This window comes from Artemia sp. Qi Xiang Cuo, chromosome 13 (genome assembly GCF_049724085.1).
Source record: "Artemia sp. Qi Xiang Cuo chromosome 13, ASM4972408v1, whole genome shotgun sequence".
Lineage (NCBI taxonomy): Eukaryota > Metazoa > Arthropoda > Branchiopoda > Anostraca > Artemiidae > Artemia > Artemia sp. Qi Xiang Cuo.
Window position 1 is genome coordinate 30,439,616 of NC_142806.1, and position 14,590 is coordinate 30,454,205.

At 36.9% G+C, this 14,590-nt stretch overlaps 2 protein-coding genes across 3 annotated transcripts in view; one reads left to right on the forward strand and one right to left on the reverse strand.

The window, feature by feature from the left end:
• LOC148945179 (haloacid dehalogenase-like hydrolase domain-containing protein 2) overlaps window positions 1-6,908 on the reverse strand; it is a 30,494-nt gene extending 23,586 nt beyond the window's left edge. For both annotated transcript variants that reach the window (XM_089099247.1, XM_089099248.1), the window contains exon 1: window positions 6,650-6,908. In XM_089099247.1, coding sequence (XP_088955373.1) covers window positions 6,650-6,756 — 107 coding nt within the window. In that variant the 5' untranslated portion in view covers window positions 6,757-6,908. The remainder of the gene's footprint in view (window positions 1-6,649) is intronic.
• Non1 (nucleolar GTP-binding protein 1) overlaps window positions 6,831-14,590 on the forward strand; it is a 74,503-nt gene continuing 66,743 nt past the window's right edge. Inside the window, exon 1 of the mRNA XM_089099244.1 lies at window positions 6,831-6,984. Coding sequence (XP_088955370.1) covers window positions 6,937-6,984 — 48 coding nt within the window. The 5' untranslated portion in view covers window positions 6,831-6,936. The remainder of the gene's footprint in view (window positions 6,985-14,590) is intronic.

Consider the following 14,590-nt stretch of genomic DNA (forward strand, 5'->3'; position numbering starts at 1 on the left):
CAATCAAATGAGCCCTCTCTGAAGTTTATACGAGCGTCTCTTTCATAAGAACTATATATGCCCCTAGAGCATTACTCACAACGCCTGCCTCCTGGCCCTGGTGGATTCCGCCGACACAGGAATTTTTCTTATGTGACCTTTGAACTATTTTTAATGAAATAGCTATTATAAAAATTTTATCTGATGGGCTTGGGAAAAAAGGATGTGGGGGGGGGGGCTAGTTGCCCTCGGATATCTTTTGACTCTTAAAAATTGAACCAGAACTTTCAATTTCCAATCAAATGAGCCCCCTCTGAAGTATACGAGCCTCCCTTTCATAAGAACCATATACACCCCCAGGACAATACTTACACCGCATATTCCCCGGGCCCTGGGGGGAGTTTTTGTTATCTAATTTTTGAATAATTTCCAAAAAACTGACTATCTCAAAATTTGTAACGGATGGGTTTGGGAAAAAAAGAGCGGTGGGGGGGGGGGGGCTAGTTGCCCTTCAATCCCTTCACTCTTAAAAGGGGAACTAGAACTTTCAATTTCCAATCAAATGAGCCCTCTATGAAGTTTATACTAGCATCCCTTTCATAAGAACCATACATGCCTTTAAGGCATAACTTAGAACACCTTCCCCTGGGCCCTGGGGGGTTGTATTGACACCGGATTTTTTCTTATCCGACCTTTGAACTATTTTTAACAAAATGTCTATCTCAAAATAATAATCTGATGGGTTTGGAAAAAGAAGGTGTGGGGGGGGAGGGGGGCTAATGGCTTTTACGTATACTTTAACTATTAAAAAGTAAGATGAAATTTTAATTTCCGCTCAATTCAGCCCTCTCTGAAGTTAATAAGAACATTCCTTTCATACGAACCATATACGCCCCAGGGCATAGCTCACAACGCCTGCCCCCGGGTCTTGGGTGGTTGTGACGACGTTATATGGTTTTCGTTATATGGTCTTTGAACTATTTTAGAAAAAAAGCTATCTCAAAGTTCTTATCGGATGGGTTTGAGGAAAAAAGGGCGTGGATGGGGGGGGGGGCTAGGTGCCCTCCAATCTCTTTTGACCCTTAAAAAGTGAATAATAACTTTCAATTTCCAATCAAATGAGCCCTCTTTGAAGTTAATACGAGCATCCCTTCCATAAGACCCATATATGCCCCCAGGGCATAACTTACAACGCCTGCCCCCGGGCCCTGGGGGGCTGTGTCGACACTGGAGTTTTTTTTATATGATCTTTGAACTATTTTTAAAAAAATAGCTATATTAAAATTTTATTGGATGCATTGGGGAAAAAGAGGTTTGGGGGGGGGGAGCTGGCTACCCTCCAATATCTTTTGACGCTTAAAAAGTGAACTAGAACTTTCAATGTCCAATCAAATGAGCCCTCTCTGAAGTTAATATGAACATCCCTTCCATAGACCCATATATGCCCCCAGGGCATAACTTACAGTGCCTGACCTCAGGCCCTGAGGGGTTGTGTTAACCTCGGAATTTTTGTTATATGACCTTTGAACTATTTTTAAGAAAACAGCTATCTTTAAAGTTTTATTGGATGCATTTGGGAAAAAGAGGTTTAGGGGTGGTGGAAGCTGGCTGCCCTCCAATATCTTTTGACGCTTAAAAAGTGAACTAGAACTTTCAATTTCCAATCAAATGAGCCCTCTCTGAAGTTTATATGAGCATTCCTTCCATAAGAGCCATATATGCCCCCAGGGCATAACTTAAAACCCTTGTCCCTGAAGACTGCGGGGGGAGTTTCCTGCTCAAACAAGTAATTTCCAGAACTTTCGATTACGTTGAACAAAATGGCTATATAAAAATTTTGATTGGATGTGTTTGGGTAAATGGTGGGCGTGGAAGGGGTGTCAGTTGCCTTAGAATCACTTTCGACTATTAAAAAGGGAACTAGCCATTTATAGTTCTAATCGAATGATCCCGTTATGAAGTTTTTACGACAAGGCTGTCTATATAAAACCTTATATGCCCCCTGGGCATAACTTACAACCCTTGCCCTGAGGACTGTGTGGGGGGGGGGTGTCATCCTTAAAGACCTCATTTTAAGAACTTAAAACTACGTTGAATAAAATGGTTATATCAAAATTTTGACTGGATGTGTTTGGGGAAAAGGTGGGCATGAGAGGGGGGCTAGTTGCCCTCCAATCTATTTTGACTATAAAAAGGACACTAGCCCTTTGAATTTCCAATCGAATGAGTCTTTTTGGAAGTTTCTACAACAGCGCCTTCTATAAAAACCTTATATACCCCCAGGGCACAACTTACAACCCTTGTCCTGAAGGCTGTGGGGGATTGTCCTCTTCCAAAGCATATTTTCTGTTTGGAAATCAACTACGCTGAACAAAATGGCTATCTCAAAAATTTTGATTGGATGTGTCCGGGGAAAATGGTGGGCGTAGAAGGGGTGTTAGTTGTCTTCCATTTACATTCAACTATTAAAAAGGGCACTTGTCATTCAAATTTCCAATCGAGTGAGTCCTTTTTGAAGATGCTACGACAACCTATTCTATAAAAAGTGCCTTGCTCTAAACGACAAAATAATAAATAATGCATTGTGCCAACATCGTTCATATATGGCCCCTGGACATAACATAAAACCCTTGCCCTGAGGGTTGTTGGGGAGTGTCCTCCTCAATAAATATTTACTATCTGAAAATCACCTTAGCTCAATCACCGGACTATCTCCAAGTTGGGAGGAGAGTTGGGGGGAGACCAGCGGGGCGTGGGGGGGGCTAATAACTCTCCAATTACTCTTGGCCCTTTAGAAGTGCACCGGGATTCTTAATTTTCACTTAGATGTGCCCCCTCTGAGTTTTCTACGACGACCCCTTTTACATAAACTGCCTCTGGGAAAAAATAGTAATAAATAAATAATAATAATAAAACATTGGAGCCGTATGGCCTTTACTATAGGCAACGCTATAGCGTTGCCTCTGATATTACTTTATCAAGTTGCTTTGGTGTTCTCATCGAAGTAACTCTATTAGTTTCTGTGACCTATGTGGATCAGTTGCAACAATTGTAGATATTAATATTGGTTGTTTTTATTCCTTGGTTTTGGCTTTTATTTGTTTTAGATTATTTTATTTTCTATCTTTGTTTCATCAGCGTTGAACACGCCTCGTTTTCATACAGGCGAAATATCCGCGTCTTTTTGGTTTAAATTTTTTATTTCTACTGGTTTTGGGATGGCCAAATCCATGTTTGAGTTGCTGGGTCTTTTTTACAGAGACAGGTAGCAAGTCTGTCGCCAATCTTTGCGGAAGCTGGAATGGAACCACAGGTCATGTATTGCCATGTGGATTATTAATTTACTGTTCTGCCACAGGGTACCAATACCAAGGTGCAACTTAAATCTACACCAATAACTTAAGGTCAGTTGCTTTTGTCTGGCTTAGTTGTCAAATTAATTCCAAGAAACAAACTATTACGATTTCGCTACGAACATTTTTATCTCGGAAAATCAATTACCGTTCCATTACAATTTACTTGAAAAATACTGAATTGCTTGCAATTACACAAATACCTAATAAATCCTGCTTGGCAGAGCCTCATAATCATATTTTAACCACTTTCCCTCATACGGAGTGTACCTTGTACAACCGCGATATATGGATCTATTCTAAAGTCCCGTTTCATTTTAGCATTTTACGCAAAAAATGTTGATGAAAAACCCAGTTTTTCTTGCTATGTTCAAAAAGCTACTTTCTCACATATCCATTGATTTATTAGCTTTCTGTTTGTCCATGAAACTCTGAATATATTAGCCAGATGGAAACTCCATGTTCCTATGCTGTCTTGAGGATACAATTTTCTCACTGTGTCATTTGTTTATTTTCTTTCCCTTTTGTTTGTAAAACGCTAAATAAAAAAAACATCTTTAACATGGTTCTCTCTCTCATTCCTTTGACATATTTATATAATCTTGTCGTAGACTCAAATATAAGAGCTAGGGTACGCTAGTAAGAAAGCAGACATATAGGTTGGGGGAGACCGGCCCACGTTCACCCCTTTTCTGGACAATTTATTTTTTGTAAACACAGATTTCGACTTTAAATAATTCTGAAAGTTGTCATGTATATATTCATGTTTGGGGTATCTCCAAAAAAATCCCTGACGACCAATTTTTTGGATGTAGCAGAACAATGGTTACACTGATGTATTCCGAAAGTGGCGAACCAGGGCCACCCCGGTTTACGTTTGCCACAGATTGGCCCACGTTTGCCAACGTCTTAACTCAAGTCAAGAAAAGCTTATACTCCTCTAAAATTAGTCAGTTCCTTTCAGTTCCTCTTCCTGGCGGATTCTTTCCTTCACTAGGGTTTCAGTCAAAATTTTGGCAGTCTTTTTTTCACGGCATGTCTGATTTGTTTTCCCGGAGAACCTTTCAGAAATGGAGACACACCAACTAGTTTAGAGAAGTCTTATACAGCTTGTCCGTACGAAGGGAATCTTGAGAAAGATTGGGTATCATTCTCATGGTTGGTGGGCTGATTAGCCGCATCATCATCAGCAGAAGAAGCAATGGGAGATGGAGGTTCCATGGCACCGTGGTTCAAAGTTGATGGTCAATCAGAGACGTATGAACTGAGGAACTCGTGATTTTTGAAAATCTTGGGATTGAAAGGGAAAATGCCGGTGCAGCGGAAACCGCTGATTATATTTTCTGGGGTCACTGCTTTGGGATATGCTTTTCCAGAAAGCTTAAAGATGTTATACATTGAGATATTCTCGCATTGGTGCTCTGTCATAAAAGTCACAGATTCCCTGTTGTAGAAAACCTTCAAAGAAAACATAACTGACCAGTCATGTGGTTGCAGCTTATGTGTTGTATGAGGCGGAACGGTGAGCATGACAACTCTTATTTTCTTTGGCTAAGTCAAGCAATTCACTATTGTAACGACTAATGTGATTGTAAAGTATTAGAAGCACAGGATTAGCCTTACTCGGTCTTGAATGATTAAATAAAATGGTTCATAACTGCACACATAGTAATATTCTGCATAAATACAAATAGCAATATTCTGCCCTCTTTCTGCTGACGTTACCTTGCCTACCTGTTTTTGTCCTTTTGCTGCAACAATTTTCCCTGGCTTGTGGACTGTTGATAGTCCAGTTTCGTCTACATTTCAGATATTTTGCGCTGTAAATTTGTGGCGCTAGTACACATCACAAAGATTTTCAAAAAAATATCCCAACTGTCATATGATTGAAAGCAGTTGCATGGCCGAGACTGGTTGCTTCAGGCGCTCTTATAGTAATATGTGGGTGTCTTGCCATAAAACCGCGGTACCTATATTCACCTGCAGCATTTTGATTGTCACTGATTTGCTTGTCTATGAATTTGGGATGGCAAGTCCTTTTGCAAGAGAATACCTGCAAGCAAGCTGACGAAGTTCAAGCGGTTTTAAACCATAATGCTTATGGCACACAACTTGCAAGCATTTTCTTGTTCTTCTGTAAAGATCTGTCTTGTAGCATGAAGTGGTGAGAAAAATGAGAGAGCTTGAAGCTCAATATCCACATTCTGTTTATCAGCCTTGGTGACGTATCCCCTCCGAGTTGTCCGTGGTATTTCATATTTTTTTGCAGCCGTTTTCTTGTTCTGTTTCTTTACAATAACTTTGATTACAGCAGCTCTGACAAGCTGTTTTATTATCAATTTAAGTTTATTTTTAGTTTCCTCACCAAGCTATTTTTTCTGGGCCAAGCAAGGTTTGATCCAACCATACAGAATTCTCCAGGCTAAAGTATATGGGATTGTCGTTTCTTCATCGAGTGTATCTGGCAAAATATGCAGCAAATATCAATGAAGTATGTTGCAAAAATTTAGCTTTACAGGTTCGCCAGGCCCAGATTCGCCAGTCCTAGAGTGGCGAATCAGGGCTGGTTTTTTTGTGGCGAACGTGGGCTTTTTCCCTCTTCAGAGAAAAATCAGCACTTTCCAGTTGTTATCATGGATGGTGGTAAATGTCTATCATTTATTAAGTCTCAGACGTTTTTATCGACACAAAAAGTTTTATCTTACCTTTACGTTAGAGAGCAACTTTTTCATTTTTCTTTAACACAAAAATTTACTTTCCAAGCCCTAAAAATCAACTTACCATACAAAAGGGTTCAACTCAAAGTTGGATACATCCAAACTTTCGCTACTAGATGGCAACTTAAACGCTAAATTATGGGAATTTTTCCATTGATGGCTCCCTAGTTAAATGCAAATGACGAACCTGGGCTGTGGCTAAACTGAGCTGGTTTCCCCTATTGAAGGAAAAAGTCATGCGAATGATAAAAGAAGTGCACTGAACATTTTATAACAATAGATGCTTCATTTCTTAAATATTGTCTCCTAAAACCTAGAATGCCAACACTAATTTTATTCGGAATCAAGCGTCTTTGTGCTTTGCCCATTGAATTTTTACTTGTGATTCAGAAAAAAAAAATTTCAAAAAAGCCAAAATCACTAAGTTAAAAAATAAACACTAGAATTCACTTGCCAATAAAAATCACAGCACAAGAAAAACAATTACAAGAAATTGTGATAAATTACTCTGGGAGGGGCGTTGAGTGAGAAGAAGGAACACAATGCAACCACCATCTATCTTTCACAAAATAAACAGCAACAAAATAAACAAAAATTCACCTTTTCAAAGCTGCTGGTGAGCCAGGAACAGCTGCTTTATCAACATGAAGAGTACCACTCAAATCTACAAGCACTACTTTAATATTATTCAATTTACAGGACATCATACATAAATCAAGCACAAAAATAAATATATCTCCAGAAGAGCGAATTTGTTGAAATTTATCTATGCCACTGCTGTAATTCGAGAATTTATCAAATTAAAACGTCACAGCAGCAACAAACAGCAAATCCTGGCTTTTCCTAAAATTTAACTACTTATTTATAGTTAAAGAATCAGAGTCAAAATGTCTCAGTACAATTTCAAAAAAATTGTGGTTGTACCAACTGCAAAGGTTAGTTATCATTTTGGTATTTTAGCTTGTTATGTAGTTTTATCCATGGGCTTAGGTTGATAGCCTAATACTTTTCAACCATGTAATAGGCTAAGCTATCCCTGAGCGTTACAGCCTCTAATATCCTAATCCCAAATGACATATTTTGAATTAATTAGATGAATCTCAAAGACTAGGAATGGTTTTAAGGAAATTCTTAACACTACTGTAAAACTTTTAGATTCCTAGCCTACTTAGTCTTGACTAAGTGTACACATAGTCTTGGCTAGCCTACATGTCTCATTCCTTAAAGTGCATTGCTTGACTCCTCTTGCCTTCTTGATATATGAGGCATGTTTTTTTAAGTAAGTACTGTTTTGCAATTCTGCTGCCACAGTGCTTTGGTCAGTATTCTGCACATGCACACTGGTTACCTACATCTCATGTCTATGCACTGACACCATTAAAGTCTAATTTTTCATTTTATACATTGTTTACTGAGTCTTAAAGATGCCTCCAACAATTGTGAGACCTGCCAATTAGGCCTAGGGTAAAAGACCAGTATCCGGTTGAGCAAAATTACGTAAAACTAAAACCCTTACATCTTGTTACCAAAGATAACTTGAGAATAATTGTAGATATCAATTAATATCTAGGAATCTAATCTATGCATTGATATAACTATTAATAAAATTATTCTAGATTAAAAACTAGAAATTATTATTTTATTTACTTACCTAAGAGAACATCTTTTCAGAAATACAAGTTATCCTATTTTGATGTATATATCCTTTCAGTGTTTAAGGTTTTTTTTACATATTAACAGATAGCTGATTGTCTGATAATTATAAAAATGTAACTTTAATTTCTTTATATTGGCTCTATAAATCACAAATATTATTTATAATTTTTCCTTTTCAATCGCTTGTCAAAGCAGACCTCATTTTAAAATATGATATCAAATTTTTCCGACTGGGTTGAACCAAGAAGGTGGTTATCTCTTTCAACTCCCTGAGCAGGTGGCTGACAAAAGTGCCGTAAAGACCTGTTTTGTAACTGTAATTAGTACAGCTATAGAAAGTTGAGATGGAAAAGAAAAAGCAAGACATAAAAAGAATTTTGTATAATAATTCTGGCAAATTCCCCCAGTGTAGAATTTCGACGATTTTGGTAAAAAAGGGTTTGGGGAGGGGGCCTAGTAGTTGCCCTCCAATTTTTTGATCACTTAAAAATGGAACTAGAACTTTTAATTTCCGTTCAATAAACCCTCTCGCGATATTCTAGGACTGCTGGGTCGATACAATTACCCATGGAAAGTAAAAAAAAAAAATAAATACACACGCATCCGTGATGTTTCTTATGGAAAAAAAATAAAAAATTTTACATTGCTTTAGAAAGGTTCACGACAACTATACAATGGGGCTTCCTGGCATACAGAATCTAAGTGTGTGATTTTCGTTGATAACAATAGAATTTTAGGGGGTATTTCTCCCTTTTTCCGAAAATCAGGGAAAGGGTTTTTTTTCCTTAACTTTTGATGAGTAATATTAAACCTATGGAAGTGTACATAGCCTTCTTGAAATAAGCATAATAAGTCGGTTATTCTGTTATATTTATTGGCATTAAGATTCTACTGTTTAAGAGTTTTGGTATCTATTGATCTCGGTCGCTCCTTTCTTACAATTTGTTACCACGAACTGTTTGATATTGAGGTTTCGATTTCGATATTTGGTCCAATATATCGACATCCATATCTAATACCACCAAAGACTAGTAAAAGTTGCCTCCCGCCCTGCCCCAAAGCAACTTAAACCCGTGTTTTCTACAGGAAATTTTAGGCTGGGGGAATTTGCCAGAATTCCTATACAAAATTCTTTTCATCTGGATAAAAATGATATTAAATTAGTAAAAAGAACAAGTTTTCTTTTCAGCTGAAAGTAAAGTGCAAAATAAAAACTTAAAACGAACAGAAATTGTTCTGTATATGAGTGGGGCTGATTCCTTCTCAATACTTTGCTCTTTACGCTAAAGTTAAGCTTTTTGTCTCAATTCCTCAAGAACAGCTCCTGAAACTCGAAAGTCATTTAATTAGAATAAGAAGTATATTTTGTAATTTCTGAAGTATGTCAGCGTCAAGAGCAAGGTAATGAGGAGGGGGTAACCCCCTAAAATATGTGGTAATTTATGTTGCAGTTATTGTAGGTTGCCTTGGACCTTGATTGCAGCTATTGCTGCAACTATGATTAGCCTAATTTTTCTGTGATATGTGAAGCTAATAATAACTTGGCATTGGCTTAATAATGCTTCGCTTTAAGTAAAGACAGTATTTTATTGTATGCTGTGTAAATACTAAACATAGTTTTGGTTAGAGGTTCAATTTCTTCACCCAAGATAAAACATCTAGCCTATATGAGGGACTGAGCTTAGTCTAAGCCCATAATCTAGGCAATCCACTATACACAACAAAGCTCTTGGAGAATACATCAATCATAAAATATTTAAAATATATATTTTTAAATACGATACAAAAATATTGTCAAGCAATGAAAATAACCACATATTCTTCTTCTAATTCACAGCAGGCGGGCTATTCAGTTAGTACTATTTAGGCCTTTTCTTTTTGCTTCACTCTGTGGGCTACAGAGCTACTGGCTTGGTCGTCTCTTATTTATTAGATATTCTCAGATATCTTTCAGTAGATCTTTTGACTTAAGGAGTTCAAATATAAGATGATAGATATCAATTTCTGTGCTCTGTGTGCAGGTATAGTTGGCTAGGCTCTTGGCTGATAGTGAGATTTTGTGGTGTTTGAAGCATTTTAAGTTTACAAAGCAAGGTATGTTGTGCAGACATCAGCATATTACATTCAAATAGGCAATGGTCAATTGTTTCATTATTCATATTACAATGCTTGCAAAGAGGGGACAGAGGAATTGAACCACTTGAATTAGAAAACTTATATGAGAATGCAAGGAGATTTAGTCCATTTGTTCCAGAACGAATTCTATGATAAATTTTGAAGATACTATTGGGAGGGGGAAAGGATAGGATTAATCTTATTAAGGTTAATATCTGATAGCCTCCATTGGTAAATATACCTAATTGGGATTGGTATATAATCTTATTAAAATTAATATCTGATAGCCTCCATTGGTAAATATCTCTAATTGGGATTGGTCTCCCACTTGGCTGGTCAATATTTATAGCATTTTTTGCTATTTCATCAACTGATGATTGCCACCTATGCCAGAGTGGCTAGGGATGTACTGAAAATAAGTTTTTATGGCACTTGAAGCAAGATTATCTATAATACTGAGACAATGATAAGTGTCAATGTCCAACTTATATTGAGGAGCTGAGGCCAGCAACTCAAGGCTTGATAGAGGGTCAGAAAATATGATAATATTATTTGAAGTTGCAATCAAAGGTTAGTTTTCTTTAAGGTGTTCTAATGCTATGATTGTGGTATTTAACTCAGCAGACATTACGGATAAATGATTATATAATCTCTCGCCCGTTGCAGTTTTCAGGCGAGGAAAGTAAACACCACTTGCAAGATTCTCATTCATTTTTGACCCATCAACAAACATTTGGAAGTGTTTTTTATTGGTAATTGTATTAAGTTCTGCAAATTTTTTCTCGACAAAAGCAATGGGGGTTAAATCTTTATTCCACTTTGAGAAGTCATTATTTATTATGGGACTTGACTAATTCCATGGGGGGGATTTGGGGAAAGTGGGTGCAATAGACTTTGCTGGTATAGGGAACTTTTTCTGAATATTGGCATACTCATCTGCAATGCTTCTTTGCATGGCTGGATTTCTTAACCAATTATGTAGTATGTGTGAGCTATTTGATTCAATTTTGGTAAGATGTTTTGTCAAGAGAAAGCTATGTCTCTCCCTTATTGTTGTTAATCCACTCTCCATAAGCAGAAACTTGGTGCTTGTGGGTTTCCTAAGACCAAATATGAGAGGTATTATATCATTTTCTGTTGTTTCAATTTTTTGCATCTGGGTCTTTGCACATGCACCATAGACAATGAGCCCATAGTCAATATGGGGTCTTATATCTGATTTATAAAACCGGAGTAAGGTTTTCTCCTTACAGCCCCAGGGTGTGGAAACAAGTCTTTTTAGTATATTTGTTTTTCTATAGCATTTTTTTATTGTGTCTGAAATGTGGAGGTGGAAATTAAGTTTTTTGTCAAGCATGAGACCTAGGTAATTAATATGATTATCTTCTGGAATAGTTGTTTTATTTAGAGTTAGTTTTGCATTAACATGGTTTCGCTTTGGCGAAATTGGATTATTTTTGACTTGGTGGGTGCAATGGGTAAATCTGAATGTTGAGAGAATTTTTCAAACTGGAAAAGTGACTTTTGCAGATTTGACTGTGCTATCTGAAAGGTGTTGCCAGATGACCATAGCACCAGATCATCAGCATATTGTATATTCGTGTGGGGTAGGTTCATGTCCCAGAGATATAGGGCAAATAGGAGGCAACTGAGGACTGCTCCCTGAGGAAGGCCTTTGGCTATTGTCTTTTGGGGTGAAGAGGCTGAACCAACACAAACGATGAAACTTTGCACTTCTATGAAGGATTTAATAAAAGATACTAGCTTAGGGGGTACTCCAAGGTTTGCAAGTTTGTTTAAAAGGATTTGGTGGTTCACATTGTCATATGCCCCTTCAAAATCTAGGAAAGCTGCAACTAGTACATTATTTTTTGAGAAAGATTCATTTTTTGCATCTGTTAGCAAAATGACAGCATCTGTTGAGGAGTGGTGTTTCCTGAATCCAGTTTGAGTGTGAGGTATCATATTATTTTTTCCAACAAACCAAAGGAGTCTGAGATAGATCACTTTCTCCATTATTTTCCCCATCACAGGAGTATTCATTATGGGCCTATAAGACTCAAGGTTATCTTTTGGTTCATTTTTCTTTAGGATTGGTAGGAGGGACAAACATTTCCATATATTGGGGAACATAAAAGATGCCCAAGCGTGATTATAACATTTTGTCGGTTCTTTTTTGTAGGAAGGTGTGAGATTCATTATCCATGTAGGGTGTATATTGTCATAGCTGCCGCTAGTTTTGGTCCTAATATGATGTATTGCATTATTCAATTCCTGGATTGAAAATGGATTAGTTATGTACTCGGATCCTGGGCATGTTTGGTAACTTGGGTTCAAAGGAATTAGGGACAGTTTGCTTTGATTATTTGATGCTAGCTTATTAACAAAAATTGTTGCAAATAGGTTAGCTTTTTCATTATCATTGTCATAATGGGTATTATTATGTATAATCTCACACAGGATTGGGTTGGGGGAAGTTTTTTTCCCACAGATGTGGCTTACAACAGTATGTATAATTGGCTCATGTGTTTCTCTGGATAGATTATTTGCAAAATTATTACAGTATTTATATTTATCATCTATTATAGTCATTTTTAGATTAGATTATGGTTCTAATTTTTTTAAATATGTAGTAGTTAATGTTTTTTTTTATTAATTCTGTCCCAGCTGTCTTTTTTATTCTCCATTTATTTAGGCACTCATTTGTCCACCATGCTTTAGGAATGTTTTTAGGGAATGTTTTCTTAGGTGTTGTCCTGGGGATAGCATGATTAGCTGTATTTATTAGTAAAGATGTCAAGGCTTCAGCATGTGTGTCAACTGTTGTGTTAGAAATACATGAAATTTGGGTGAAACTTGTAATTTCATCATTTAGCTTATTTTGGAACATAGACCAATTTGCTTTAGTGTTGATGTATTTGGAAGCATGAGATAAAGTTTCAGCAGGTTCATTTAGGGAGCAAACTACAACAAAGTGGTCAGTACATAGACTGTCAATTTTATCTATGTAAATTTTATTCAAAAAATTTAATGACAATTTGTTGGTCAATTGTGGAGAATCTGCCACTTTCGGGGTTGAAATATGTATTCAGGTTTGGAGGGGTAGCAACAGCTAATTCATTTTTATTTGAAGTCATAAGTTCAATGAATTTACCAGCTTTATTTGCTGGTTTATTCCCCCACAAAAGGCTGCGGGCATTGAAATCTCCACAAATAATGATATTTTTTAACTTATTAGAATTATTTATATAATTAAAGAAATCCTTGGCATCTGTAGTTTGGCCATTAGGGTTATAAGAGCTTATTATGTAGGTTTTTATATTATTCAGCCAAACACTGATACCAATTGCATCAACATCATTTGCAAAATCTGGAAAATTTATACCATAGAATTTTATATTATTTTTAACTAATAAAGCTACCCCACCTCCTTTTCTCTCTGAAGATCTATACTTTCTAAGGATAGTATATCCCAGAGACTTAATTTGTTGATTTTGGGTTAAATGAGTTTCCTGGAGGCAAGCAATATTAATGGAATTATTATTCATAAAAGATATTAGTTCATTTAACTTATTTTCTGTGAGTGATCTTAAAATCCATTGGAGTATTGATATATGTTGTGTTGTTGATTTATTCTTCATATGACTGTGTATCAATGTTCAGCTTTGTTAAAAGCAAAGCAAGATCTTTTTTTGCTTGAATGAGCATATCATCGGGGATGTAGACTTTTGCCAATTCTGCAATGATTTTTGTTTTCTGTAGTTGATGTATGTTCATGGCCTGAACTGCATTACAGTTTAGAATGAATAAGTATATATTTAGGGATTGCATTTTTGGTTGTGCATCCTGTTTGTCAGTTAAGGGATTGATTCCTGGTAGTGTTTCCGGTTTGTTTCTTCTTGGGAGGGGGGGACAGGATGACCTCATCTAACTGGACATGGAGGCTTGTTGACTTGGTGATTACTTCTGATTGGGAGGTGCGCTAGGGGGCTTGGAAGTTAGTGTGGGACTTGGGCTACTGGACGCATTGGGGGCGTTTTACGTTGGGGTTTTGGTTGGTTTCACTGCTGGCTTTATTTGCTATTGTTTGGCAGTATTTGCTTCCATTGCTGCGATGGGGTCTGGGATGGCCTTCTCTGGTGCTAGTTGGAGTGTTCGAGCTCTTTTTTTGTATCCAGGGCATAATGATTTATTTGTAGATTCATGTGGGCCTTTGCAATTGATGCATGTAGGCTGAGTGTTGTTGGAAGTTGTCAATTCTTTAGGATGGAAACCTTTACAATTACTACACTCTCGGAAAATTTCATTGCATTTGTTTGTTGTGTGTCCCAGTTTTAGACACTTCTGACACTGGATAGGCTTAGGTTTGTATTCCTTGTGTGGTTTGATTTGCCCAAATAGGAATAATTTTTCTGGGATATTAATTTTTTCCTTCAGTGTGAATAAGAAGGATCTGCTAGTTTTTAGGCCATTAGAGTTAGGTTTGTCAAGTTGGGTAACATCCTCAACTGAGATTGTGTTTTCAGCCCTATCTGAGAGGCCTTCTTTTAACTCCTGAGTGGATATCTCTGGGGGAACATTATAAACTACTATTTTTTTGGTGATTGTTTTGGGTTCCAATTAGATGCAATACTTGTGGTATTCAGAAGGGATTTTAGGTTAATTATTGTATCTGCTGATTTCTGATCTTCTACAGCTATTAGCAGAGATCCATCACGGTTAATATTAAGAGAGAACATTGATTTTAGCAATTTAAAAATTGCAACTCTT